The sequence below is a fragment of the Pseudonaja textilis genome, chromosome 10 (assembly GCF_049901715.1).
Source record: "Pseudonaja textilis isolate UNSWEBS1 chromosome 10, rPseTex1.2, whole genome shotgun sequence".
NCBI lineage: Eukaryota > Metazoa > Chordata > Lepidosauria > Squamata > Elapidae > Pseudonaja > Pseudonaja textilis.
Window position 1 is genome coordinate 802,991 of NC_141999.1, and position 27,298 is coordinate 830,288.

At 54.0% G+C, this 27,298-nt stretch overlaps 2 protein-coding genes across 4 annotated transcripts; both read left to right on the forward strand.

The window, feature by feature from the left end:
- Positions 1-222: 222 nt before the first annotated feature.
- Positions 223-14,293, forward strand: HPCAL4 (hippocalcin like 4). The gene is made up of 4 exons (XM_026702768.2): positions 223-822; positions 9,445-9,614; positions 11,078-11,293; positions 11,751-14,293. The coding sequence occupies exons 2-4, from the start codon at positions 9,453-9,455 to the stop codon at positions 11,946-11,948; spliced, it is 576 nt and encodes a 191-aa protein (XP_026558553.1). The 5' UTR covers positions 223-822; positions 9,445-9,452; the 3' UTR covers positions 11,949-14,293.
- NT5C1A (5'-nucleotidase, cytosolic IA) lies at positions 14,034-27,223 on the forward strand. Of its 3 annotated transcripts, none has more exons than XM_087939494.1 (6): positions 14,034-14,128; positions 22,354-22,521; positions 22,793-22,922; positions 23,659-23,781; positions 24,846-25,030; positions 25,429-27,223. In XM_087939494.1, the coding sequence occupies exons 2-6, from the start codon at positions 22,408-22,410 to the stop codon at positions 25,792-25,794; spliced, it is 918 nt and encodes a 305-aa protein (XP_087795620.1). In that variant the 5' UTR covers positions 14,034-14,128; positions 22,354-22,407; the 3' UTR covers positions 25,795-27,223. The 3 variants fall into 3 exon arrangements, with proteins under 3 accessions (XP_087795620.1, XP_087795619.1, XP_026558552.1); XM_026702767.2 differs by lacking the exon at positions 14,034-14,128 and adding an exon at positions 19,416-19,762; XM_087939493.1 differs by lacking the exons at positions 14,034-14,128; positions 23,659-23,781 and adding an exon at positions 19,409-19,762.
- The last annotated feature ends 75 nt before the right edge of the window (positions 27,224-27,298 follow it).

Below are 27,298 nucleotides of genomic sequence, written 5' to 3' on the forward strand. Positions count from 1 at the left end.
CTAGGCTAGCCAATATGATGGATAGGCAGGCTTTACAGCGGGGTGGGGCGGGGGGGGGAATGCATCGCCCTGCTGGCTCCCCCTCCACCCAGGCTTACAGAGACGGAAACGATTTCACTGGCTCAAGAATTCAGGAGCCGCGCGGGAAACGGCCAGGGCGCCCCTGCACGCTCTTTATTGCCAGTGCCCCCCCCCCCAACATTTCCAGAGAAGGGGCAGAACAAGGGAGGGGGGGCTGCTGCACGGAGCCTTCAGGTGAATCTCAGCCTCTTCCATACTCCACCCGCCCCCGCCCCCCCCGGCAGCCATCTTGTGAACAGGCAGCCCTTCTCGCCGCAGCGCCCGCAGCCCCCCGAGGGCACCGAGCAGCCTCACCGAGCAGGTTCGACGGCCCCGGGGGTTCCTGCAGGAGCGGCGGCCACGCTGCGAGCCGCCGCTCCCGCGACCTCCCAAGAACCCCGAAGGGCTGCTCCGCCTCAGGGCAACCCCCGCCGGCTCCCGCCGCTTCTTCCTCGGGGGGTCCGGGCCCTCCGCTGCCCGGGTGTGGGGGGAGCCCCGCCAGGAGCGAAAGAGCCATGACTGCCACTCGGCGCAGCCAATGAGGCTCCGCGCGGGCGGCGGGCGAGCCACATTCCGCTCCAGGGGAGGCGGGGAAGGAAGGTGCCGAAAGCGGCGGCGGCGGCGGCTCAGGTGGGGCTGAGCGCGGCGGAGCTCCTCCTCCGCTTCCCGGTGGAGCGCTCGCTGCTCCCGCGGCTCCGGCTCCGCACCGGGCGCACCTCCGAGGGAGGGCAGGCAAGCAGCCGGCCGACCCGCGTCCGCCAGGTGAGCTGCGGCGCCGCCGCCGCCGGGGGAGGAGCGGGGCGGGGCTGGGGGGGGGGGGCTGGGCGCAATTCCGCCGCCCCCGGGATCGCGGGCGGCGGGCGGCCCCCCATCCCTGGCAGGGCGGCTGCGGAGCCGCTTCCTCGGGGGCTGCGGCGGATTCCTGCCCGAGGGCTTCGCCGAACTCCTCCGTCGAGGGCTCCGCAGGAGGGTGCCGGGCAGAGGCGCGCCTCCAGCCTGCCTTGGCCGGTCTGGAACCCAGCGGTGGGACGCGAAGCGGCCGCTGCCCTCCGGCCCCCGGGAAGGCGGGGATGCGAAGCGGCCCTTTCCCCTCCTCGCTCCCGCAACCGCCGTTGGGCTCCATCCCCGCGCCCTTTGCAACAAGTCCCCGCCTGGTCTGGGGAAATCTCGGTCTGGCGAGGGGGTGGCGGGAGGCAGAGGAGCTGCGATGTCACCTCTTCTCAGCCAGGAGAGAAATGACAAATCTGTTCCCTGAAGTGGGGGGGGGGCGGAATGCGGGGGGGAAGCATTTTCCTATTTTCCAGCTGATTTTTAACATGGCCTGGGGAAGGAAGCGCTGACCTTTGACTGGACCCTGCTTCTCTGCATCCCAAAGGTCCCCCCCCCACCCTCTGCTAAGGGTTTCCCTTACCCATCAGGGTCTTGGCAACCATTGGTGGGCAGAGGGATTGATCAACAGGCTCTTGCTGGGTCCAGAGAACTTGCAGCTGGGCAGATGCGGAGGGTGAGCAACCATTGTTATGCCTCACACAGACACACACGCCTTGCAGCCGGAGGTTCCTGGGGGAGGCAAGCCAGGGGGTCTTGGGCCTGAAACCGCCACGCTGGCATTTCCAAGGACAGCAGGCTGACACCCGCAAGGCGTCCTCTGGAGATCCAGCTTGTGCCCTGCCAAAAGAGGGGAGCAGGACAGGCTCCCCCTTGGCTGAGGGAGCTGACCTCCACAGGGAGAAATGCCTGCCCTGGTATTACCAGTCTGGATGAAAACCTCTGGGTTCTCTTCATTGACTGGAGCCAGGGACGCCCTGATTGGCTGCCCACGAGCAGTTTGGCCATAATTGCCCCCTCCCCCCTTCTGTCTGTGGGTGAGGAACCGGAAGAGCCGGTCAGACCCTTCCCTGGGAGGGTGGCAGTTGTGGGTCTTCTCTCCCCCGGCCTGCCTTTAAGAGCCAGTCATCCACCTTACCCAGCAGGTTGGTGACCTGAGAGCAAACAGGAACGTGGCCCAACGTAGTCTCTAACGGCCATCAACTTGCTGGGGCCACAAGCATCACAAGCTCTCTTGCCTTCACTGAGTCTCTTGGTGTCTCTGGGCTGGGAGGGCCAGCTGGGAAGACAGAGCAAGGAAAAAGCCTGCAGAAGCGCACCCAAGGGCAAATCGGAGGGGAGGGGGGCAAGGATCTCGGTTGTCCAGAAAATGCCAACCCGCCACCAGAATAGGGAGTCCTTTGGGGCATTTTGTCATGTTCAGAACATCTTGTAAGCCGGATGAGATCAGTGTTTTCTCCTCTGGCAAAGCGAAGGGGGCGGAGGAGTGTTTTGTGGCTCTTGCTGTGAATGCACAGCAGTCCTAAGGGTGTCGTAGCTCAGCTCTTTCCTGCTAAAAATCACCCCGCTCCCGGCAAGAGCCCCCCAAGAGGACGGGCATGGCCCGTGTCCAGAGCTCCACAACGCTGGACTTGGAACGACAGGCAGAAGCAACAGGAAGGGCAGGTTGAGAGCGGAGCCAATTTCCCAGGAAGGCATGGCGTCCCCTTCCTGGATGGGTCCAAGGAGAGGCTGGACAGCTATCTGTCATAGAGGCCGGCCTGTGGACTCAGCCAAAGGGTGGACTCGCTGACCTCAAAGGGCCCTTCTCAGTTTGATTCTGAGATCACAGATCCAACACGAAAACTCAGAGGGAGGCTAAGAAAAAGCAGATGATCAGCTTTCCCCACTAACTGGCTACCAAAAGGTATCAGGTGCACCTCGTGGCGCCCAGTTGCTCCTGGTCTTGGGCCACCACAGACTGACGTGGCTCTCCTTCTTGCCAGTCTTTGGACATGCTGGATGAGGATGGTGTCTGTTGGCACCCAGTGGATTGGAAGAGGCTGACCTGGTTGTGTGGAGAGCTGGCCCTGAGAGACCCTGGCTCCCCTTCCGTGGGCATCTCTTTGGGTTAGGGCCCCTCTCGTTCAAGGCAAGATGGTCAGCCCCAGGCAGGACATTCCTGTGCTTGCTGGAGATTCTGTCTCTGGAGGAACTTGGTGTCATGACTGGTTTTTTGGTTTTTTTATGCATCTTGCCAAATTTTGCTTCGCTATTTGTCCAGCCTGATTACGGAGAAAACAGCAAATATGCAGAGAAGGCCGAGGAAGGGAATCTGGCTGAGGGGGGGGGGGGCTCAGCGTTGTGGGACTTTGGGTGCCCTGAAGGCTCCTCCTCCCTCTTCCCAGGCCTGTCACAGAAGCCGCTGGGGTTTCTTGGCTTTTGTTTTTAAAAGCCCCTTGCCCAACTGTACCTCAGAGAGACCCGGGGGTTGAAAGGCAAGACCAAACCCCCTCCTTAGCAGACCATTCTTCCATTCCCTTATGCGGAATTGTGCAAGTGGTGCCTGTTATGGTTCCTGAAGCAGAAAACAAGTCAGTCGGCCCAGCTGCCTGCCTGGACCAACATAGAGAGTACAGGGGTCAAACTAGAAAGGGGGGAGGGGGAGACTGGCAGAGCTGCACTCCAGTGGTGGCCATGCCCACAGGGGCTGGCAGGCGCACTTGTGCCAAGAAGCACAATGGCCAGAGTGGAGACTGGCGGCCATTCTAGGTAACAGAGGCGGCAGGTTCAGTGGCAGAGTCGTCTCAGATGCTGACGGAAGGCAGCCCGGGGATGTGGGCGTGATTGTGCCATCAGATCCCTTTGCTGCTGGCGGAATGGGGAGTGTGAGGGCAGGATTGGCACCTGAAGCATCGGCCCAGGCAGACGGGTGGCTGGGACAGCTGACTGGTCTGTGCTGCATATTGGTTTGCCTTCCTTGGTGGGGACCAGAAGCTGTGGGAGCTCCTTGGAAAACGCCCCCCCCTTCCCCCCCCCAATATACCTATAGAGATGCCTTCGTAACAGATGGACGTTTCTCGTTCCAGCCGTTCGGCAGAAAGCAGCACTGCCACTCAAGCCAGCCTCCCGTTCTGAAAGAGGCTCCCCCCCTGCCTTCTGCTCAGGGAGGGCTGCAGGACGTAGGCCTCCTTCCCTTTTGCTTTCTTCTGTCGCACAGTCGAGTACCTGCATATTCAACTAGCCAGCCGTTGATCCTGCCTGAGAATTCGGAGGGGGAAGCTCCTCCAGTCCTACGAGACCTTCCGGAAGGCCTTGGGGGGGGTTGCCTGCTCTGCTTCAGAGGCTGAGCACAATCTTAGGGGGTTTGCAAGTGAAGCTTAAGCTCCTGGGAGTCCTCCAAGTGTTGCTTTGTGTTACCAGTTACCAGTTCAGCGCTTCCTATCTTTGACCTGCAGCCTGCTGGGTACAGACATAACAGCAGTGAGAGGGTAGCATGGTGGCTGTCAGGGCTCAACTTGCTGTTCGGTGGGGGAGTCCCTGTTAAAGCAGACCTGATCGGGGGTGGTGTGGCTTCCGCTCAACTGCACCCAGAGAAGGAGGGCCATCCCTTCCCCCCAAAATGGGCTGCTCCATCTCTGGTTCCGCTGAAAACGGGCCTTGCCAGTTAGGAGCAGGAGGATCTCAAAATGGCAGCAACCTCTCGGCTGGAGCTGCCGTGACCGTCTGAAGGGGGCCTCTGTGGCAGCTTTTGCTTGGTCATAAACAGATAGCTGGGACAAGTAAGGAGAGGGGTGCATGGTTGAGAGGGCCGCCAGGCAGTTGCTTCAGGGAAGAAGCTGCTGCTGCTGGGGTCAATCTCACGACAATGCAGCAGTTGCCATGACAGCCACCGCATCCATTGCCATGCGCAACAGAGGAAGGGGACAGTGCAATGGCTGCTCTTCCTTTTCTGCCCTCTGAAAATCATTCACCAGATACCCGTCCTGGGAGGGAGGAGGAGGAGGAGGAGGCTGAGGGTGCAAAGCAGCTGCCCTATAGCTGAGCCTCGGAGAGCAACTCCTGTTTCCATCTCCTGCTTCGACTTTGCCAGGGCAGACGGGGGTTCCGACCTCTGAGGTGCTGGTTAAGGAGCGGGGGAGGGGGGTCTAAATCACCCCCACACACACACACACACACTGACTTGGCCGCTCGGTGCCTCTTGATCCAGCTCTCTTTGCTCTCTCTACCTGGGGAGAACTGGAGACGAGAGCGCGGTATCCAGCGACTGGGTGGGATAAATGAAGTCGCGTGTGTGTGTCCCCCCCTCCCCCCATAAAGAGGTTCTGGGCGAAATGCGGTCGAAGCGAAGAGATGCATGGAATGCATAAAGGCAGCCAAGACTTTTATGGAGACTGGCCTGTTCAAGGTGTGAGTTCAGGTCTGGAAAAAAGTGAATGGTTGTAACTTAATCTGTAAATCTACCTATATTGCCCAGAATGTCAGATAGCAAATCACAAAATTCGTCCTCACAAGCTGGGGTGGTTGCCTTATAAAGTTGCAATTGTCATTAGGCCTGGTGAGGAAACATCCAAGTTCAGGGGCAGAATATCTTCAGCCCTCACTTGCTGCAGAACCACCGCAAGGAGAAAACTGTTTGCGTCATATTTTGCTGCTGGACTGCCTGGCCGGTTGCCAAGAAATGGCGTTTCTTGGGTCAGTCTTTGGTCTGCAGACAAAATTCCTCTCTGCGCCCGTCTGCAACGCTTGCCGGTGGCTGGCTTGTGGAATATGCATCAAACGAGCCATTAGGGTCTGTGGTGGGTGGCGAAGAAGGAATTGTGATTCTCAGTGCCAGTTGGCACAACTGCTCCCGGGCACTTTCAGGAACAAAGACCTGACAAGAAAAACAAGATCTCCCCTTCCTGGCCTTCAACTTCCCTGAAGGTCAGAAAAAAAGTGTGCCTTTCAAGAGAGAAGGGTAAACACATTAAGTGTTGCGTTGTCAGTTCCTTGGCCCAGAAAGGAGAGAGTGGAAGAGAAACTGAACGGAGAAGTGGAAATAGCAGTTTAGCAGCAGCTTTCCGTTTGCGGAGGGGGCGGGGCCCTTCCCAGAACAGGTGGCCCTTGCCCTCTGTGCCAGAGCCCCCCTCGATCCCCCAAGCGTTCGGCTTGCAGGGGGCTTGGGGACTGCCGGGCCTTTCTCTGTCTTGCCTGGAGACACCCCCATTTCCTCCACAGGCTGCTTTACTGGGTAGGGGTGCGAGGAGAAAGCCTGCACCCCCCCGGACTTTGCTGTTGGCAGCATTCCAGGCGGGCACCCTGGCCAGTGGGGAAAAGGCTGCGAGTCCCCAAAACGTTGGACTTACTTGCATTTCAGGCCTCTTGCCTCCAGCGACAGCTTCAGGGAGATGGAAGGTCAGGGCCAAACGTGCCGCCGTCATCCTCCATGCTCTCAGGGTGGTGCTGGAGCACCGAAGCAGCCCTGCAGGCTGTGTGGCTCTTGCTGTCTTCAGGGCCATTGGTTCTCCTTGGACCACTTCAGCTAAGGAACTGCGCTCTGTTCGGGGGCAGCAGAGATGCGCCAGTTCTTGGACCATGCATCCAGAATTTGCACTTGCTGGGAGGGTTTGCATTGGGTGATTCAACGCACTAGGAATTTTCTCAGAAGTCGTGTTGTAGCCCATGGGCTCCCTTGGAGAGCAACTCCTGTTCTGCCTCTGCATTACTGTCAGCGGGAAAGGCCTGCCCAGCCCTGCCTAAGATGGGGTCCAGAAGGAGCTCCCGTCCTCCAAGCAGGCAGGCAGCAAACTTTCCTCTCTTCATCAGTGAAGACTTGCCTCTTGCCCACCTGGAACCCTCCTCAAATAGGGATTGGCCGCAACATCCGGCAGCATTCCTGACTCCCCAAACTGGGGAGGACCCCAGAAGGAGGCTTGCCTAGGCTGACCGCTACCTACTCCGCTCCCCAGAACTTTAGCTGATGTGATCCTGGCCCAGCTTTCGCGGCTTCAGAGGCTCCATCTTTTCCCAAAGGGCAGCCCCCCAAAAGGGAGAGGAAGCAGGTTGTTTGGGGTTCCCAGAAGTGAAAAATGGGTGGGGTGGGAGAGCCCTCCAGAGGGTGGCATCCTCAAAGCCTTTTGTCCACCATACTTGCCTAGAAAATTCTGCCGCTGGGATGTGCGAGACCGTCTGGTGGTGCGTAAACTCTTCCCACGACAACCGTGTCCCTCACAGGTCAAAACACAAGACGGCTCCATCTTGCCTGTCTTAACTAGAGGGGCCAAAGATGAGCCAGCATTTGGACGCAAGGCTAGTGGAGCCCCTCCTGTCGGAAGGGAAGAACATTCCTGGCTTGTGTGCAGTTCAGTGCCCATGAACATGACATGCATCCCCGAGGATACTTCCTCTGGTCCCCCTTCTTTACACTCCTGTGTTTCCTGCCCACCTCAGCTAACTGACCAGCAAAGAGTTCGTCTGTTTCCTCTCTGCTGGGTTGGGTGGCCTATAGCATACCCCTTTAGCAAAATCGTTTCTTTTCCCTCTGATAATGACCCAAATACTTTCACCCGAGTATCGTGTACTGGGCTGTGGTAGCACAGTGGTTAGAATGCAGTATTGCAGGCTCCTTCTGTTGACTGCCAGCTGCCTGCAATTTGGCAGTTTGACTCTCATCTAGCTCAAGGTTGACTTAGCTTTCCATCCTTCTGTGGTCCTTCAAATGAGGACCCAGATTGTTGGGGGCAAAATGCTGGCTCTGTAAACCGCTTAGAGAGGGCTATAAAGCACCGGAAGCGGCACATCAGTCTTAAGTGCTATTGCTACTGTGGAGGTGTAGTAATTCCTCACATACAGTGTGACATCCGGCCCTCGTGTTGGGTCTGTTTCTTTTAAACCGTTTATATCAGTTTGATCTGCCACTTGCTTCAGAGTTTGTCTCCCGATCAATGTCATGGTAGTTAAAGTGCTCCCCCACCCCCATTATTACTGTAGTATGTTTCCTGCACACATTAGTTAAATGTAGTCCAATGGAACTACATCTACATGGAGGGAAGTAAGCAGTGGGGAACCACAAGGTCTGTTTTAGACTCAGGACTCTTCAATATCTTCATAAATGACTTAGATGAGGGAATAGAAGGGGAACTCATCAAATTTGCAGGCTACACTAAGCTGGCAGGAATACCAACACCCCAGAAGATACACTCAAGATCCAAATGGATCTTGACAGATTTGCACACTGGGCCCTATCTAGGAAAATGAAATTCAGCATAGATAAAAATAAGATTTTACACTTAGGCAATAAAAACCAAATGTACAGGTACAAATTAGGTGAAACTTGGCTCAATAGCAGTAACTGTAAGAGGGATTTTGAAGCTCTAGTGGACAATCTCTTAAATAGAAAGTGTGCTGCAGCTTCCAAAAAGCCAGTGCAATCCTAGGCTTTGGGGTAGACTCAAGTTCACATGAAGCATTAGTACCCCTTTATAATGTCTTGGTAAGACCACACCTGGAGTACTGCATGCAGTTTTGGTCACCACGATACCAAAAAGGTGTTGAGACTCTGGAAAGAGTGCAGACTAGGGGGCTGGAGGCTAGAACATGAAGAATGGTTGCAAAAATTGGGTATGTCTAGTCTCGTGAAAAGGACTAGGGGTAATAGGAGTGTTCCAATATTTGAGGGGCTGCCACAAAGAAGAAGGGAGTCAACTTATTTTCCAAAGCAGCAGGGGGCAGGACAAGAAACCATGGATGGAGAGAAGCAGATCAAAGGGAGAAGCAACTTGGAATTAAGGAGAAACTTCCTAATGGTGATGACAATTAAGCAGCGGGGCAGCTGGCCTTCAGAGGTTGTGAATGCTTCATCAGTGGGGGCTTTTAAGAAGAGACTGGATAGCCACCTGTCTGAAAGTGCATGGCCTCTCCTGCTTGTGCAGGTGTTGGGCTTAGGAGGCTGGACCAGAAGACCCCCTAAGCTTTCTTCTTCTTCTATTCTGTAAATAAGTAGCAAACTATTCATTTATTTCTTCTAATTACTAGGATGGCCTGTAGTACTATACACCTAGGGCAACATCATTCCTTTTTCCTTTTATATTAATCCAAATTCATTCAAGAAAGTTTTTGTCCTTGGTATTGTGCATTTCTGTAGAAGTGTAGTGATTTCTTACATATAATGCAACTTCTTCTATTTTGTTAGGTCTGTTTCTTTTGAACAGTTTATATCCTTCTAAGTACATTCCAGTCAACTTTCATCCCACCAAGTTGCCAAGTAATGGCAACCATATTGTATTTGCTGCCCAAATATGAAGATCATTGTTGTTTTTCTCTTTGTCGTCGTGTCATTATTCATCCTAGAATAATGTGGACTGCTTGCTTGGTGTAGGCGGTCCTTCTTGCATGTCTTTCTCCTGGTGCTAGTGAATCACCATTTGGCTCCCGTTTATTATGAAATACGCAGCACCCTCCGAGGGACAGTCCTTTGGGAAAATGAAGGGGGACATTCTACCCCAGGCAGAGTGGGCACCTGGCAGACGGAGGGAGGCAGAGGCACCTGAAGGCTGTGCCAGGGCAGTGGCATGGCTAGCACATTTATCTTTCCAGAAATCACAATGGGGAAGCACAACAGCAAGTTGGCTCCGGAGATGTTGGATGACCTGGTGAGGAGCACTGAATTTAATGAGCAGGAGCTGAAACAATGGTACAAGGGCTTTCTGAAAGACTGCCCCACAGGCATCCTCAACTTGGAGGAATTCCAGCAACTTTACATCAAGGTATGGTATGGAGCGGGGAGGGTAGTTGAGTTGGGGCAGCCAGTTGGCTTCAGCCAGGCACTCTCTTGAACATCAAAGCTCTTGGATTAGCCATAGAGGCCGGGAAGCTTGGCTGTCCCATTTTAAGAAGTGTGTTGGTTGTATCTTATGATTAAAGGTTTATCACTTTGTTGCTTGTGTGTATACTAAGTGTTTATGCACTGGAGACAAATTTCTTGTGTGTCCAAGCACACTTGGCCAACAAGGAATGTTCTGTTCTGTTCTACTCTCTAAGTACTATAGGTCTGATGAAGCTCATTTGGATAACATTGGCTTATCAGTGAAGCCTCCCATCTGGAGCTCAAGGGGGACATTATAGCCATAGCACTTAGACTTACGTACCGCTTCACAGTGCTTTTTACAGCCCCCTCTAAGCGGTTTACAGAGTCTGCCTCTTGCCCCAACAATCTGGGTCATCATTTTACCAACCTTGAAAGGATGGAAGGCTGAATCAGCCTTGAGCCGGTCAGAATTGAACTTCAGGCAATGGGCAGTGAGTTAGCCTTGCAGTTCTGCATTCAAATCACTGCGCCCCCTCTTATGTCCCGTATTATGTCCCATAACACCAGTCCTGGGAGGCAGGAGAGAGTGACTGGCTGAAGGCTGCCCAGCAAGACTTGCTATGCTGTGAATAAATAACTCTGGGGTTCATCGCTCCTAATCCAAGAGACACAGAATACTTGCTTTGCAGGGGGTGGGGTCAGGAGTGGGATTCAATTTTTTAACAACTGGTTCTGCAGGCATGGCTTAGTTGGTGGGCATGGCTTGGTGGTCATGTGACTGGGTGGATGTGGCTTGGTGGTCATGTTATTGGCTGGGCGTGGCCAACTCAATATCACTCACATCGAGGCACGCATCTCCTCGCCTGGCCTCTCATGACTGTGGGGATGCTGCAACAGTCGTAAGTGTGAAAAATGGACATAAGTCACTTTTTTCAGTGCCATTGTAACTTTGAATGGTCACTCCACACAAGCAAAGTACCAGCAAAGGAGGGGAAAAAAACTCCAGAGAAGTTCCTGAGACAGGAAGTCTAGTCCTTCCAAGGACGTAATAAGGGTTAACGGAGAGGCAGTTTCTGTAAGCAACACCAGGATGTTTCCTTCCTGCCTTCCTTACAGGATTAGGCCAGTAATTTCTTCTAACAACCGGTTCTCCAAACTGCTTAGAATGTTAACAACCGGTTCTAGCGAATAGGTGTGAACTGGTAGAATCCCATCCCTGGGTGAGGTGTGGTCTTCAATCCATTGGTGGTTTTCCAGAGTGAACCCCAGGAAAAGCAACAAAACAGAAGTGGCGTTTCTGGGCAGCTTCTCGAGGAACGGGAGGCTGCTGCTTCTGCTGCTTTCTTGGGGCACCTGCAGGGCTTTCCCCTGTTGCTGGCAGCAGCCCCTGTGATGGCGCCTCCCCCATTTCTCCTCTTGCAGTTTTTCCCCTACGGTGACGCATCCAAGTTCGCCCAGCATGCTTTCCGCACGTTTGACAAGAACGGAGACGGGACCATTGACTTCCGGGAGTTCATCTGCGCCCTGTCTGTCACTTCCAGGGGCAGCTTTGAGCAGAAGTTGAATTGGGCCTTTGAGATGTATGACTTGGACGGCGACGGGAAGATCACCCGCTTGGAAATGCTGGAGATCATTGAGGTAGCAGAAGTTCCCTTGGGTGGATTTCAGGCTGCTCGGGGTTCATCATTGACCCAGTGCAGGGCTGGCCAAGCTAGAATCCTGTGGCTGAAGTCACAGCAGATCATCCCTCCAGGGAGGCGCAATTTCCTACAGCTTTATGATGTTTTTCCCACCCAGGAACCCCATAAAATAGGCTTGACCAAACTAAAAATAACAAAAATAAAAATCAGGAAATCCTTGCAATTCCCAATCCCTCCAAAGTTGTCCTTTGTTGTTGTCCCCAAAGTTGTGACGATCCGATAAATGCAATGGAACCAGGTCTCCCATAGGCCGGTCCCCTGTTGGAGGTCCTGCCTCCAGGTATCCAGGGGCCTGTGTGGGGTCTATGGCTGCTCATTGCAGGCGGGGGAGGGAGGGGGCAGCAGAGCAGGGCCCCGGAAGAGTCCTGGCCTCATTTTCCCCATCTGCCTTTCAGGCGATCTACAAGATGGTGGGTACTGTCATTATGATGCGGATGGATCAAGATGGGCTGACTCCCCAGCAGCGAGTCGACAAGATCTTCACCAAGATGGACAAGGATAAAGATGACCAGATCAGCCTGGAAGAGTTCAAGGAGGCAGCCAAGAGCGACCCTTCCATTGTCCTCCTGCTGCAGTGTGACATGCAGAAGTAGGAGGGGGGGTGGGGGGGTGGGGGGGGCACTGGCCAGCCTGTCCCTTGCCCTGCTGTGTGCTGCCTTTCTTCCCCCTTGAGGGCTGCACCCCCTCTGGAGGGAGGGAGGGAGGCCTGCTGCCTTTGCCCACAGGAGTCTGCCAGGGCCTTTCCCAGCGCTTGCGCCCCCTGCCCTTCTCGGCTCGGCTGATGACCCTCTGGCCAGGTGCCTTAGCCTTTCAGCCAGAAGATGTCCACCTCTGTCCATGGGGTCCGCTCCGGCTGGAGTCTCTGGCCTCTGCTTTCCTCCTTGGACAGGAGCCCTTCCCAACCCTCTGGCAGCCAACCTGGGCTGCACCATGCGCGGCTGCTTGAAGCCGACACCCAGGTGGCTGCTGCTGTTAGGTCCATTTTCCTCAATCACTGGCTCTTAGGGGTAGGAAAAAAAATCTATGTCCCCCCCCCCCCCCCCCGTGTCCCCCACAACAGCAGATCTTTACAGGGACTCCGCCTGATGGCCGGTCCGAGGCTGTGATTCCCACTCCGTGTCCTGAGGACCCTCCCCTCCCCACCCCCACCCTAGCGAAGAAGGGAGAGGTTTCTTTCCTCTCCTTCTCCCATCACTTCTTCACCACCATTAAGAGCCAATAGCAGATGCAACCATTTTTGGCCCCGGGGGAGCCTGGCCTTTCTTTTTGGAAATTTTAAAAGAGCTATAATTCACCCACCCACCCCCCGCACCTTTAGATTAGGTGCCTCCAAACTCGGCAACTTTAAAACTTGTGGACTTTAACTCTCAGAATTGAAGAGTTGGCTGTGGCTTTGGCTGGCTGGGGAATTCTGGGAGTTGAAGTCCACAAGTCTTAAAGTTGCCGAGTTTGGAAAGCTCTGCTTTAGGCCTCTCTGCCCTGGTCAAATCTGGATCTTTCATCATCCCCACCACCAGCTAGGCAAAAGGGCCTGACTGGGGACGGGGGCGCTGCATTCCCCCCTCTCCGAAGGCCTTTGTTTGGGGTGGGCTGGCTGAGCTTCCTGCTCTCCATCTTTGGAAATAGAGGGACAACCCGCCCCCCCTTCAGTTGACCGTTAAAAGTATATTTCTGTACTTGATGAAAAAGTACAGGTTGTTTTCATTGCTGCTTCTGCCAATAATTCATTGTAATAATTAATGGGCTCTAAAAGAGGGGGGAGGAAGAGGCGCTGGCTTTTCCAAAAAGCCGGGGAAGGTGCCGAAAGCCCCTAATTGGTGGAGATTGCAGGAATCCTTAGTCTGGAGGGTCCCCAGAAAGATTATTCTTGGGTGGCCAAGGAAAGGGCACCAGGGGGGACTCTTTCCGTGAGCCTTGCCGGGACCCGGGAATTCTGTGGAGAAATGCTCCGTGTGGGGACAGACGTAAATAAGCTGCGTTTTGCTCCTTCCCACTTGCAACCTGGGAACCAGCTGAGCTCCTAAGGTGCCTAGGAGGAGGAGGTGTGTGCTTGCACAGCTGCATGCGTGCACATGTATTTCCCATGGCGGCAGGGAGCCCCTGCTGTGGTTCTGGCACTCTGGTGCCCATCAACTTTCCATCCCTTCTCGCCCCCCTTAGCATTTAAGGTTTGCAACTGAGCAGAAGTGCCCCGTGATCGACTGCCGTGAAATTTAGGGCAGAGCGTGAATTGGCTACTCCAGAAGGCCAAGGGGATGGTAACCCCGCTGCCCTGAAGTGTCTGGTGAGGATGGCTAAGAGGGAACAGTGCAGAAGCTCCAAGGGGATGAGGAGAATTTCAGGCCCATCTCAGGAGGGAGGAAGGTCCCCACCCCGCGAGGCAGTGGATGGAGCACCAGAGCAGGCAGCTGGGGGTCATTTGCTCCCCGGCAGCTTTTGCAGGGTGGGAGGTCAAAGGCCCGGAGTTCGTGGGGTGGGTGGGTGGGGAAAACCAGCCAGGTTGAATGAAATGGACTTTGTCCAAGCAGAGTTCCAGTCATTTGCACCTTTTGTGATGGGGGTGAATTTAAAATGGGCGTCTTCAGTTCCTTCTTGGCAGCTCTTGGAGCGGGGCGAAAGAAACCAGGCGGGCTTGGCCTGGAGTCCCAGGAACGCTTCATGCCGCCACAGGGCAGCCCTCATCCGTGCCAAGGCAATCCCTTCGGCTGCCGAGTCCTGCCCCACCCTGCCCTGAGCATGGCTCTGGGAGATTGTCCCATTGCTTATTGTGGCTGTGAGTATTGTACTTGTTTAGGAACTGTGAGGTGCATAGGGGAGTGTGTGTGTGTGTGTGTGTGTGTGCACACGTGTACATCTATTTTTATTTAAGTGTTCAAAGGTATCCTCATCCTGAGGGAGTTTGCAGTTTGGTCTCTGAATAAAAGGATGATCAAAGGGCCTGGCCTGTCTCTGCTACCTACCAGGGAGGGGAGGGGACCTCGGAGGGCCCCCAGTTTCCCTGCCTTTGCCACTTGCCCAAATGCTTTGCAGGGGGGAAACGGGGGGGAACTGCAGGGAAAGGGGGTTGCGGGTGAAAGCTGTGCCCTCCTTTGGGAGCAACACACACCTTGGAGACTAGAGGGGAGGATGGGGGTGTCGGGAGGCGCCAGGTGTTTCCATGGAGAAAGCACGGAGGACCTGGCCCAGGTCTGGCCCCTGCTGAGGCATCCCGGCTGTTCCCACTCCGTGGGCGCAGCTCCTTTGGGCCGAGAGCACATCACACACTGTTCAGATTGGGAGCCCGAGCAAAACCCACGTTTAATCTACTTCAAAGTAATGCATATTAATTCAAAGCAATTTATCCTTTTCTGCCATATTAAAAGTCATCATCTGTTGAACCTCTCTGATATGGGCAGCCAGCAGTGGTCATCAGGGCAGCCAATTTGGGGGGGGGCTTTAAAGGGGGCAGGACTGGTTTCTGGAGGGTCTGGGCCCCAAAGGCCCCCAGTGGCCTCTTCCCCCACCACCCGCATCCCAGGCAGCGAGTCTCTGGGGCGGCTGCAGAGCAGCTCGACTCCTGGATGCCAGCAAGGGGGACCAAGGGCCCAGGCCAGCCTTAGCGCCTTTCCAGTGTTCTCATCTAGAGGCCATCTTTGACTTACAACCATTCACTTAGTGTCCGTTCAAAACTGCAACAGCAAAAATGACTCAGGACTGTTTTTCACATTTACAACCGTCGCAACATTTCCAGGGTCGCCTGATCGAAATTTGGATCGACCCACCATGATGGCCGCTCGGCAGTTGGCTTATTGATGACGGCTGCGGTGTCCCAGGTCCCCTTTTCAGACCTTCTGACGAGCAAAGTCAACGGGGAAGCCCGGCTCACTTCCCAACCCTGGGACTAAATTAACAACTTTGGTGATTCACTTAACAGTGGTGGAAGAAAGGTTGTAAAACGGGGCAAAACTCATTTAACAAATGTTTCAGTTAGCCACAGAAATATTTGGGTCAATTGCAGTCCTAAGCCAGAAGAACGCCTGCTGGGCGCAGGGACAGAGGTGGATGGACTGACACCCTGTGGCCTTTTTCTTTGGGTCCTTGCGAGTCCTGTGGGAGGGACGGCAATATGCCTGTCTGCACACACACTTTATTCGCCAGGCCAGGCGTAAATAATCCACACGGGGCCACGGGCTCTACGTAAAGCGAGGGGCTTTCAGGGGGTTTTCAGGGTATAACGCAAACCCAAGAAATGGATTCACTTGGAAACCAAATGAAGTCTGGAACCATCATCCTGTGGGTCGAAATTCTGAGACAAGGAGGACCACACCTCAAATTCTTGAGGTCCCTAAAAACAATACTTCTCATCAGGTTGAACTAAAGTTGTGACATTTTGGGAATCTGTTTCTTTGACAAGTATTTAAAAGCTGTTAAAGTAATATAGGTGATACAATATTTTGGCTAGGTTTGTGTAGTACATTTGTTGAATTAACACAAATACCTGGAATCCAGTTTTATCAAACTGGTTTGGTCAACTGGTGCTGTGCCCACCAGTGGCTGAAGAGTCCATTGCCGTTGGGACAGCCATAGGCAACAAACTGGTAATGAGGAGGCAGTGGGCTGCTCCTAAACTGGCCCCAACCTGTCCATTCCGGTGGAGCTTTTGACTAGCTACAGGTCTAACTTGGCTGTTTGATGTGGCTGGCTGGTGGAAGAGAGGCTGAAGGTCCGATCTGCCTCAGCCCTGGGCCAAAGCTCCCTCTCCCCTGGGCTTCATGGAACCCCCACGGTTCAGGCAAGACCCTGAAGTGGGAAAGGGCCGCTGTGTGTCAGATGCAAACGGCAGAGGGCAGTTTGGGACCTAAGAGTGAAAGCAAACATCACTTAGAAAACAATTGCCCATCCACCCACCTTCACTGCCTGCCAGCACATGTGCAAGAAAAGGGCCTGCCCACTGCATCGCTCCTGCTAGGGGGCAGGAACCTCTTGTGCCTGGGGGAGACTTGATGCTGCAGCCAGACAAGGCTAGTTTGGGGAATGAGTGAATGAAAATGGCCAGGCTGCCCTTAGAAGTCCACATTGTTGCTTTGCCTTCTCAAAGCAGCAATTTCAAACACACACACACACACACACAGAGCCAACCAACTGAATCAGGCTAGCTTTGGTGCTCCTGAGTGGCACATTGGCAAGGGGGTGCTGTACAGAGATTCACTGGGGCTCTGGGAACCGCTGAGCTGAAAACAAGGTGCAGAGGAGAGCGTGGCCTCCACTTTGGCTGGGAGGGAGGTGTTTTGTCAGGTCTGCTTGGAGGGAGGGAGGGGTTTGTTTTTACAATTAAATGCTGGTTCAGCATTTGCCTTTCATGCCTAGGATGGTGCAAACCACTTGCAAAGGCTCAAGCGTCCCGGATCTTTATTCAAAACACCAGCTCTTACCAGTTTTATTGCCTCTTGTTGATTCCTCTTCCCCCAAAATTGGGTTAACAGACAGAAGGCGTGAATGCCCAAAGTAGAGTAGAAGATTCACAAACTCTGCAAGGTTTAGCAGCAGATTGAAGGAAGCCAATTGCAGTGGATTGTGGGGCAAACTTAACGTTGCAAATCTAAGTATGGCACAGATACATGTCAGGACAGATTCAAGCTGGCATATAGTTTGCTGGGACACAAGAAGAAGGAATTGGTTAAGGCTATTGACAGACACACTCCAGCACCAGGTAGGTTCACAAAACACACAACTAACTGAACAGACCCTTTTTCTGGGTTTGCATAATACATGGACTATTCATATGAATGGTAGTATTGGCTGCAGGTAGACTTGGGTTTTTCTCTGAATATCCATGTCTTTTTTAGGTAATGTCCATATAATCTCCATGGAGTAGATGTCTGAGATCTGTAGAGAATCACTGGCTTCTCTAGAGCTTTCTGCCAAAGGAAGGGTGAGGAGGAGTGGGTGCGTGTACACATACACACAGGGACACAGGCGTGCTGTGGATTGGTGGCAATACCACACATCAGGGGGAAAGGACAGCGCCAAGAGAATCTCCCCCAAAGCAGCTTGAGGCGGCCTGCCTTCCCCGGAATCCTTCCTGTGGCGCCTTTCCTCCCACCTTCAGGAGAAGCCTGGCCTTTCCTGCCCGGGAGCCCCTCGGCTGAGTCTGCCTTGCAGGCAGTTGTGGGGGGGGGGGGTGCCTGGAAGGGAAGCCATGGAGCTGCCCATAAAGGGCAACAAAAGGTGCCCTCCCCAGATGATGCCAGCCCAGGCCCAGTGCCAACGTGGCACCACAGAGGAATTCAGCTTCCCAATATAGAACATAATTAGAATAGAATTAGAATTAGAATTAGAATTAGAATTAGAATAGAATAGAATAGAATAGAATAGAATAGAATAGAATAGAATAGAATAGAATAGAATAGAATAGAATAGAATAGAATAGAATAGAACAGAACAGAACAGAACAGAACAGAATAGAATAGAATAGAATAGAATAGAATAGAATAGAATAGAATAGAATTCTTTTATTGGCCAAGGGTGACTGGACACACAAGGAATTTGTCTTAGTGCAAATGCTCCCAGTGTACATAAAAGAAAAGATGCATTCGTCAAGAGTCCAGAATCATCAGGTGCAACACTTAATGATAGTCATAGGGGATAATAAGATCCACTCGTTCCTCAACACGCTTTGGTTTCTCAGGCTTTTGACCAGTGGTGAGATTCAGTTCAGGAAACCGGTTAACTTTCTGAGCAGTTTGGTGAGCTGGTTGTTGGAAGAAATCAGGAGGGCAGAGAACCGGCTGTTAAATTCTCGGACTCCCACCACTGCTTTTGAGCCCCTTTTTCTCCAAGGCAGTTTCCACGAGGCTTGCCCTTTGCTTTCGGGACAAAGAGTGCCTTGTGAGGGAGGCTCACCTGGGAATTCCCCAGAGGGGGGACCTGTGTGCAGGACTCCACCAGCTGTAGCTGTTGCTCGTGGACGCCAGTCAGAGTCCCTGGGGATAAAGTGGGTTATAAATGCAGAAGGAATGAGACGAAGGCACTGAGTGCTGCACCCTCCTGGCCCCCCGGACAAGCAGGTGGGAAGGAGGGGGAGGCAGCCGAGAGCCCGGCAGGAGCCCCTGAGCCAGTGAGTTAAATGGAGGCTCCGGGAAGGCTCCCTCAGACGGAGACAGGCAGCAGGGGCTTCTGGTCCTTCTAAGCAGCTGGATTTGGGGCTGCTGGAACTAAAGCTTTTCCCCAGCCAAGCACCAAGGGCCCGTTTTCAGGGCATGCAATTCATTTCTCTAAAGAGCTCATTAAGCAATTGTGGTCACATTTAGTCTCAGGGCTGCTGGCTGGATTAGACCCAAACCCCATCAGGTTCTTGTATTGATCCAGGATTGACCGCGTGCTTTGGGGAAAGGAGCACGTGGAGCATGTGGAGCTGAGCCTCCTTCCTCCAGGGCCTTCAGGATCCTTGGCTAGCCTGAGGCAAGGGGGCCCCTGTCAGTGGAGGGACGGTAGCGGTGGGCACTTTTGTCCCAGGAAGGCTTTGTCCAGCAAGAGAAGAGGGGGGGACGGGGGGGGGGGCAAGCCTGGGAAGGCCGAGAGTAACCGTGGAAGAATGCAGATAATTTGTAAGTGGACCTTGTAAAAAACCCCTTTGGGTTATGAAATAAGAGCCCATTTGTTCCCCTGTTTCTGTGTTAACCACGGTCTCCGGTCCCTCCCCCACTCCACCCCCCAAAGATGTTTGTTTTTGACAGCAGAGCCACAATAAACGATCCCTAAAATCAGGAGGTGGTGCAAAATTCCAGGAATCGGTGCAAGTCTTGGCCCCCCTTGGTGGCCCCTGGGAGCCCCTGCTGGACCCGAGCGGGTCTCCTTTCAGCACACCGCCTGCCCTCTTACGTGGTCTTTGCCATGGCGGTGGGCATCCTGCCCAGGTAAGTCCCCTCTCCCAGCTCCTTTGGGCCAAGTCAGAGGACCCCTCCTCCTCCCTCCTGCCCCCCTGTCCCCACCTGAGTGGGGCTGCCCACAGATTTAGTGGGTCCAAGGAAAGGAAGCCAGGAAGGTGGGAGGGCAGCTGCCCAGTCGCTTTAGCAGCAGGAGGGCCCAGGAGGTTCATGGGATCCCTTATAAAGAGCGCGCTCTGAGTGACACACGCACCACACACGCAGAGGCTCGTCTGCCTTCTTTCCTGCACACGGACGGCTGCAGCTGCCTTCGGATTCGCCCTCCCTTTGCAGCCACCGGAGGAGGCGGCTGGCTCTTTTTGCAGCTGGACTGGGGGGCTCTTGGGCATCTTCTCCTGCTCCCGGACGGGTAGAGGGAATGCGCCATGGAGCCCACTGGACCCAGATGCCCGGAAAGCAGAGGGCAGCCCAAACAAGCAAGCATTTTGGAGGATGCCAAGGCCTTTTATGAGAACCTCTCTCCCCAAAGGAAGCCCAAATCGGTAAGAGAGATCGTTTTTCCTGCTGGGGTGGATGTGGGGAGGCTTCCTTGTTTGCATGCCAGGGCACTTGGGAAGCTGGTCTGGCGAGAGGCCAGGTGAAATGTAGGGCAAGTGAAAGGATCTGTGGAGCCCCCCAGCCGAACTCCTGCCAGGACCGATCCTCACCTGGCAGCGCCTCAGGGAGGTGAGCTTGGCTCTAAAGGGGGCAATTAATCAGGACGAGAGAGGTGGGGGGGGGGCTGCTTTCCAGGCTCAGAGGTGCTTCCGGAATAGATGGCCCCGGCCTGCAGAGTTGGCTCTGTTTCCCCAGGGAAACTCTGCTCTGGCCTGCAAGGTTGCTCCTGCCCGCCCCTCCATACCAGAAGCATGCAAATAATAAAGAGTGTTTTGTATTGTGCAAGTGGTGTATTTAAGGGGTGGGAAAACACTGTTTTATGTGGCAAATCTTAGAAATGGCAACATATTGTCCTTGGTGTCCTCACCTCCCCCCCACACACACTCACACACACACATACGCACTTACACACAGGCCACACACACTGTTTTGCCAAGTGTCATGGTAGTAATTAGTTGTCCAGGCAATTGGTTCCTTTGGATCCAGAAACAATGATCACTCCAGTAACTAAAGGGAGTTGAAGCTTTATTATTAGCTCAAAAACAGATAGAAATGCATAACATCAAAGCTTACGTAGCAAGCGAGATAATATCCAAATCTCTTCCAAGCTGCCAGGGACTCCTTAATAGCGACAGCAGAGATACCCGGCAGGCAGCCAGTTTCTGAGCAGTACCTGATGCCAGGCTTCATGCAGAAGCTCCCAACAAACAACACAACCCCAAGATTTTGATCAAAACAATTATTGGAAGAAATGTCCACCTGGGGTCAGTTCCAGGTGGGAAGAAAGACATTGGAAACATGGAGACTGCTTAGAAGGATGGTTTAATGGCGGACAGCAGGATTTGAGGTCCTGGGCAAAAAACAGCATATGGGTGAAAGAGATTTATACCCTCTGTCGGGCTTTGAACTTGCTTCCTGTTCCTGTGGCAAGAAATGTATCCTAGTTGGTTGTCAGACTCCCATATGGGGCCATGCAGGGGTAACTTTGTAGGTTGTCTTGAGTCCCAGGCTTGGTTGAATCTTGCTGGGTGATGTTAATCTTCCCAGGTGCCATGTGGCGAGATGGGTAGAGGGCTAATCCTGTCATGTCCTGAGGGCCGTGTCTTAATCCCACCACCCTGGAGCTGAAAGGGGGCAGGGAGCTGCTTTGTCTTTATAAAAACATGTTTCTCCTTTTTTCATCCAGGGAAATATAATATTCTGCCCTTTTAATATTTCCTAGAGTATTTCGTTCTTCTAGGAGAGGGGTGGTTGCTAACTTTCTACCTTGGCACTGTGACTTCATGGCCCTGCTGTGCTCAGGAGGCTACAAGACTGGCCTTGGCTGGGTGTTGCACCTGGAGGGGAAGGAAATCTGAGGTTTATACCGCAGGAGAAGCTTTGAAGTTAGGGGAAGATTCCACACCTTTTCCTTGGTTCAGCCAGCCAGAGTGGAAAGCAAACCAGCTGGCTCAGAAGGAGCTCTGACCTCTAGACTGCTCTTAATACGAAGGAGAAATCAAAAGATGCCCCTGGCTCCCCAATAACAACGATCCTCCCCGTCACCATCACACGCACATGGGGCGGGGGGGGGGAGAGTGTGATTGGATGAAGGCCACTAAGCACTGCCCCTCTGCCAGTGACAGGGATTTCTTCATTGGCCAAGCACAAAAATACCCGGGATTTGTTCCATTTTATTTGAGGGAAGGAAGGCGCTCAGGCATTGCCCACCAAGCGAGCCTTGCCAGTTAGCAATTGGCTAGAAATGGCAACCAGCGAATGGCTGGTGGTTCTCTGCAAGCCTCAGGGACTCGTGGTTGTGTAAAACAAACTGGTGCTCCCAGCTCCCTGATAGGCAAACAGGCCCGAATAGAGAAGAGGGTGGTTCCAACCCAGCTGGGCTAAACTAGGCCTGGAAAGGCAGAAGAACAGTTGTCTGAGCTAGAAATGCTTGCCTTTTTTCCTTGGCAAGCAGATGTCAGGGCTGAGCTCCTCGGATGGACCCAACCCGGAGCAAAAGGGCAGAAGAGAAGGAAGCCGTTTGACAGCAGAAGGCCAGCATTGGATGGCCAGAAGCCAGGCAGAACCCAGAAAGCTTGACTGCTGGCAGGGGCTTCTGCTGGCCCAGCCACACGGGGCAAGCAGCGAGGCCTACGTCCCCACTTCCTCCCAGCACGAGAACAAGTACAGCAGTGAGGAGGAGGAGGAGGAGGAGGAGACAGTTGGTGAGGGTGGCTCTCTCCCTCTGGCCGGTGGCATAGGATTCTGGAGGTCACCCGAGCCTTACAAAACAATCCAACTAATATGGAAGCTGGACAAACTGAAGTGAAGTTAATTATGAAAATGAGTCATTGAGAGAAGCTGGTCTGGCTGACCCCCCGGCCTTTAAGGGCGAGGAACCCCGCCCCCGTCCCTCCAGGGGTGCCCCCTTTGGCCCAGTCACCCGGGAAAGCTGCCCTCTCTTACGGGGGAAGCAGCCAGCACTCTTCTCTTGCAGCCAAAGCCCCAGCACGCCATCACCATTGCTGTGTCCTCCCGAGCCCTCTTCCGTATGGAAGAAGAGCAGAAGATTTACACCGAGCAAGGCGTGGAGGCCTACGTGAAGTATCAGCTGGAGCACGAGGAGGAGCCCTTCCTGCCCGGAGCAGCCTTCCCTTTTGTCAAGGTCTCTTTTGCTCATGTTCACACAGGTCAACTCTGCAAAGGTGGGTCCCCAGGGGGAGGGGGGAGCCACTTGTGGCCATTCCCCCAGGGGCTTTCCCTCTTGCTGTTCCGCCCACCCCCCAGCTCCCTGTGGCCCTTGGAGAGCAGGGCTCCCTCCTTTGCTGGAGAAGATTCTTCACTGGGTCACCACCAGTGAGCCCTTCTTACCCGATGGTCCCTTAAGTGAATGTGTTGCCTCTTGGACACACTGTTCTCTCTCCCTGGGTTCCCAGGCTCTGGAATCAGTCAACTGCCGGCTGCGGGAACTCTTCCCAGACAGCGAGGAGCTCTTTGACATTGTCCTCGTGACCAACAACCACGCTCAAGTGGGCGTTCGCTTGATCAACAGCATCAACCATTACAGTAAGTAACCAGAAGGGCAACATCTGCCAAGGGGCTAATCCCCTGACTGCCATCCCCCCAATGGGGCAGTGGGCTCGGTGCTCGGGAGCCCCGAATCTCTCTCCCAGGGCATCCAATGAGCCGGGCGGAAGGTCTACCCCTCCCCTCCCCGAGGGAGCTTCATTCTCTAGCAATGGGCTCCACCGCCTGCATAACAACTCTGCTGGCTCAATAGGATCCCCCAGAAGAAGCTCTTTTCAGGAGCGACTGCTTGGGAGCCTGGCTTTTGTCATACAGCCAGTTTTTAATTCACGGTGGCACCATGGGATTCATTGTGAATTAGTTCCGGGAGGCAGGAGGAATACCAATAATGAGGAGTGCCAAACAAATGTTGTCCCATAAGGAATACTTGCAGTGAGCCACAAGGCAGCTAACACCGACGGGTTCTGGCTTGTGCACTGAGTACCAAACACAGGATGAGTTTCAAGGCAGCTTTGAAGGTACCAAGGTGCCACTATGGCATTCTTCTTTTTGGAACTGCATTGCCAAATGTCTGCCCGGCTCACCTCTCCTCGTCTCCTTCCGCTGTTACGCATTACGCATGGCCGGTTCTGGCAACTCTTCAGGTACCTCCAGGATCCTCATCCCTTCCCACCATGGTGTCCTCCAGTTGTGCTAGCCAGGGACTCTGACCCATAAAGAAGCCTCGGGTTGCCTGGTCCCTGTTTACCGACGAAGCATCTTCTTTTCCTCCCAGATCTCTTCATTGAGAGGTTTTGTATGACAGGCGGGAACAGCCCCATTTGCTACTTGAAGGCCTACCACACCAACCTCTATTTATCCTCGGACTGTGAGAAAGTGAGTGAGGCCTTAGAAGAGGGTGAGTGATGCTGTTGGGGGGAGTTTGTGGGGCCTTTTGGACTGAAAGGGGGAGGGAGAAATGACACACTTGACTCTGTAGGCACCTGTGGGGGTGCATGTTTTCTAAAATCCAAAGCAAGGCCAACTTTACTAAGTGTTGTTCCAGGAATCATGACTGTTGTAATCTTATTCATACAGTCCTGTGAGCCATTTAGTTGTGTTTGTGAAGAGTCATTTTGGCGTGGCACTTAAGGCACCAGGCCAGAAACGAAGAGACTGGGAGTTCTAGTCCTGCTTTAGGCACAGGAGCAGCTGGGTGATCTCTCTCTCTCTCTCTCTCTCTCTCTCTCTCCCAGTCCCAGGAAGGAGGTCATGGCAAACCAGCTTCTGAATTGCCATGAAAATTGCAGGGGCTTGTCCAGGCAGTCTCCAAGAATCAGATTAAAAATAAAAAAAAAGATTTACTGGTCGTTGTCCCCGCCCCACCCCCTGCCAGGGCCCCACATGCCAGACATTGCATGCTTGTTAGCTTTCCAAGTCCCAGCAGAAAGAGCAGTGAAGCGTCTGTCAGAATCTCCTGCCGTGTAAGCGAGGCCTTCGTGGGGCAAAGTAACCTTGGACTGAAGTTTGATGGTTTTATCGGGTTGCTTAGAAGAATCCCTCCAAGTTGGGATTTCTGCCATTTGGGAGACTGTGAGGATCTGGTTGGCTCATTGGCATAAGACTGATCAAGCGCATTGACCAGTTGCTAAGTCCTGGAGGGTGGGAAGCTCACACATCTGGGGGACGGGACAGAAATATTTGGGGAATCCTCCCGGCAGATGTGAGAGGTGATGGGGAGGATGGCAGAGGGATAGCAGGAGAGGATACCGAAAGCGAGACAGCTGATCTCACAAAAATCATTCAGAGATTTTACCATCATAAACGAGACTCGGAAGTTCCTTTTACTGTTTCCCAAACTCTGTAATTATCCCAGACAGGCCTTAAACAGACCTCACTGAAGGCTGTGAAGTTCTTGCTCCAACAGGAGAGCATCAGGCAACAGGAAGTGAAGGCTCTTTTCTTTCTTTCTTCCCTCCCCAGGGATTGCAGCTGCCACTATTTTCACCCCCAAGAAAGATGTGCAAGTCTCGGAGAAGCAGCTTCGTGTCGCCTTCGACGGAGACGCGGTGCTGTTTTCAGACGAGTCGGAGCAGATTGTGAAGGCTCATGGCCTGGACATGTTCTTCGAGCACGAGAAGGCCTATGAGAACAAGCCTCTTGCTCAGGTGCCGTTCGGGGACCGGCAGCATCGGGACCAAATTGGCCTTTTCATGATTGTTTTTGCCAAGAGAGAGAGAGAGAGAGAGAGAGAGAGAGAGAGAGAGAGAGGATGGTCTTCAGAGCTGCCCTGCTAACAAACACTTTAGACAGAGCCAAGTGGGAAGAGACCTGCTGCCTACAAACGAAGCCAGTCTTCAAGCAGGAAGCCAGAGAGCAGGCCCATCCCAGTATAGCAGCTACTGCTAGAGCCAGAGAGGGCACCTGTGCGTGGCTGGGTCAGGGAGGGCAGGGAAGCCCCGGGGCCTCCCCAAGGGAGCTGCGCCTGAGCTGGTCCCCCTTGCCTGACTGCCTGGGAGGGGGCCACATGCTGCTGGGGCTGACGTGTGTGTGTTCCTCTCTCCAGGGGCCACTGAAGGGCTTCCTGGAAGCGCTGGGGAAGCTCCAGAAGAAGTTCTACACCAAAGGCCTCCGCCTGGAATGCCCCATTCGCACCTACCTGGTCACAGCTCGAAGTGCTGCCAGTTCCGGGGCCCGAGCCCTGAAGACTCTCCGGAGTTGGGGGCTGGAAACGGACGAGGCCCTCTTCCTGGCCGGCGCACCCAAGGGCCCCCTGCTGGAGAAGATCCGGCCACACATCTTCTTTGATGACCAGATGTTTCATGTGGAGGGAGCCAAGGAAATGGGCACGGTCGCCGCCCACGTTCCTTATGGGGTGGCCCAGAAGTACAAGCTCTCAGGACAAAGACAGGCAGCTCAGGACGGCAAGTAGTGCCCAGGGCTGGGCTGGGCTGGGCTGGGCCAGCGCTCGGTGGAGAATGAAGTCTCGCTTGGCGAGTGCCAACTTCTAGGATGGCCAGAACCAAAGGTACTGGGACGGTCCATGAAGGATCTGCTGCCGCCTGTACAGGTGGCACTTTATGCTCCTCCCCCACCGGCACCGTAGTGTGGCCCACCCCCTCCTGCAGGGCCCCCAGAGCATCTCCAGGGGCCCCTCCCTAAGCAAGGGTGCCTCCAGACCAAGAGCGCTTTCCCTTCCTCCAGCAGGGGATCCTTTGGCACCTGGGGACATTTTCCTGTGACCCGTGCATCCCCGGTGAACTGGACATACGTCACCCTCTCTCAGGTGCAGCATGCAGTAATTGTGGACGGGGCCCCTGGAAGCCTTGTCAAAAGTCCCGCTTGCAACGTTTGCTGGTTTGCAAAAAGGCCCTTGGTCGCTGGTTACAGGGCAGAGACCAGCTTGACCAGCTGAGGGGGGCCTGCTGTGGAAGAGGGGAGCCAGCAGAGGCAAACACACACACACACACACACACACACACACACACACACACACACACACACCTTGTTTGAGGGAAATCCTCCTCCCCCCCCCATCACTTCTGGCCACAGCGGCCTATTCATTGCTCTCCCCTCTGAAGTGCCACTGCCAGGAAAGGAGGTGCATCTAAGTATATTCATAGCCACAGAAGCTGCCTTCTTGTGCCAAGCACATGTCATGTGGCATTTTCTGGGCACCCATTCAGGATGCAATCTTTCCTGTGAGCCAGGCAGGAGCAAACGTGGAGCAAGTGCCCTTTGGCTTTGAGCTTGAATGCAAAAATGGGGGAAAGTCCGGCTCCATGCAAGAGTCACAGAGTGTTCCTTCCACAAGCAAGAAGGGAGAAGGGCTGCCTCTACAACCCTGGTCACCCTTTGGTGGAAGAGCATGCAAAGCGTCTCACCCTTTTCCTTTCCTCCCCTTTGGGAAGGGAGGCTGCGGGCTGTGGCCAGAAGCGGACGCCTCAGCCCAAATCCCAGCTCCATGTGGAAACTCTGAACAAATGATTCGCTCTAAACAGATCAAGTGTGGAAGCCGTTGCCTCCCTCCAAGCGTCTCTGAGAGCTTCTCATCCAGAGCACCAGACCAGAATAGAATCAAAGGCTCCTTAGGGTTGGAAGGGACCTGGGAGGTCTTCTAGCTCAACCCCCTGCCCGAGGCAGGAGTCCTCAGTGAAGGTTCTTCTTTCACTTTCAACATTATTCTTGGGGGGAGAAACGGTTTCCCCATGGAACTCACTGCCTCAGGAGTGCCTTCTCTCCTTTTGCAGAAAGTATTTTGCTGCCAGTTTTTGCTGCTTCTGCATTTTCATGATTGTGAGTGAAACACCTTCACGCCTGCCTGATGGAAGTTTGTCTGTAGTAAACCTCCTATTACCGCACCTTCCCTTGTGTCTTATTCACTGTCCATCTGCCAATGGATCTTTAAAACGTAAGGACTAGGAGCAGGTAGAACA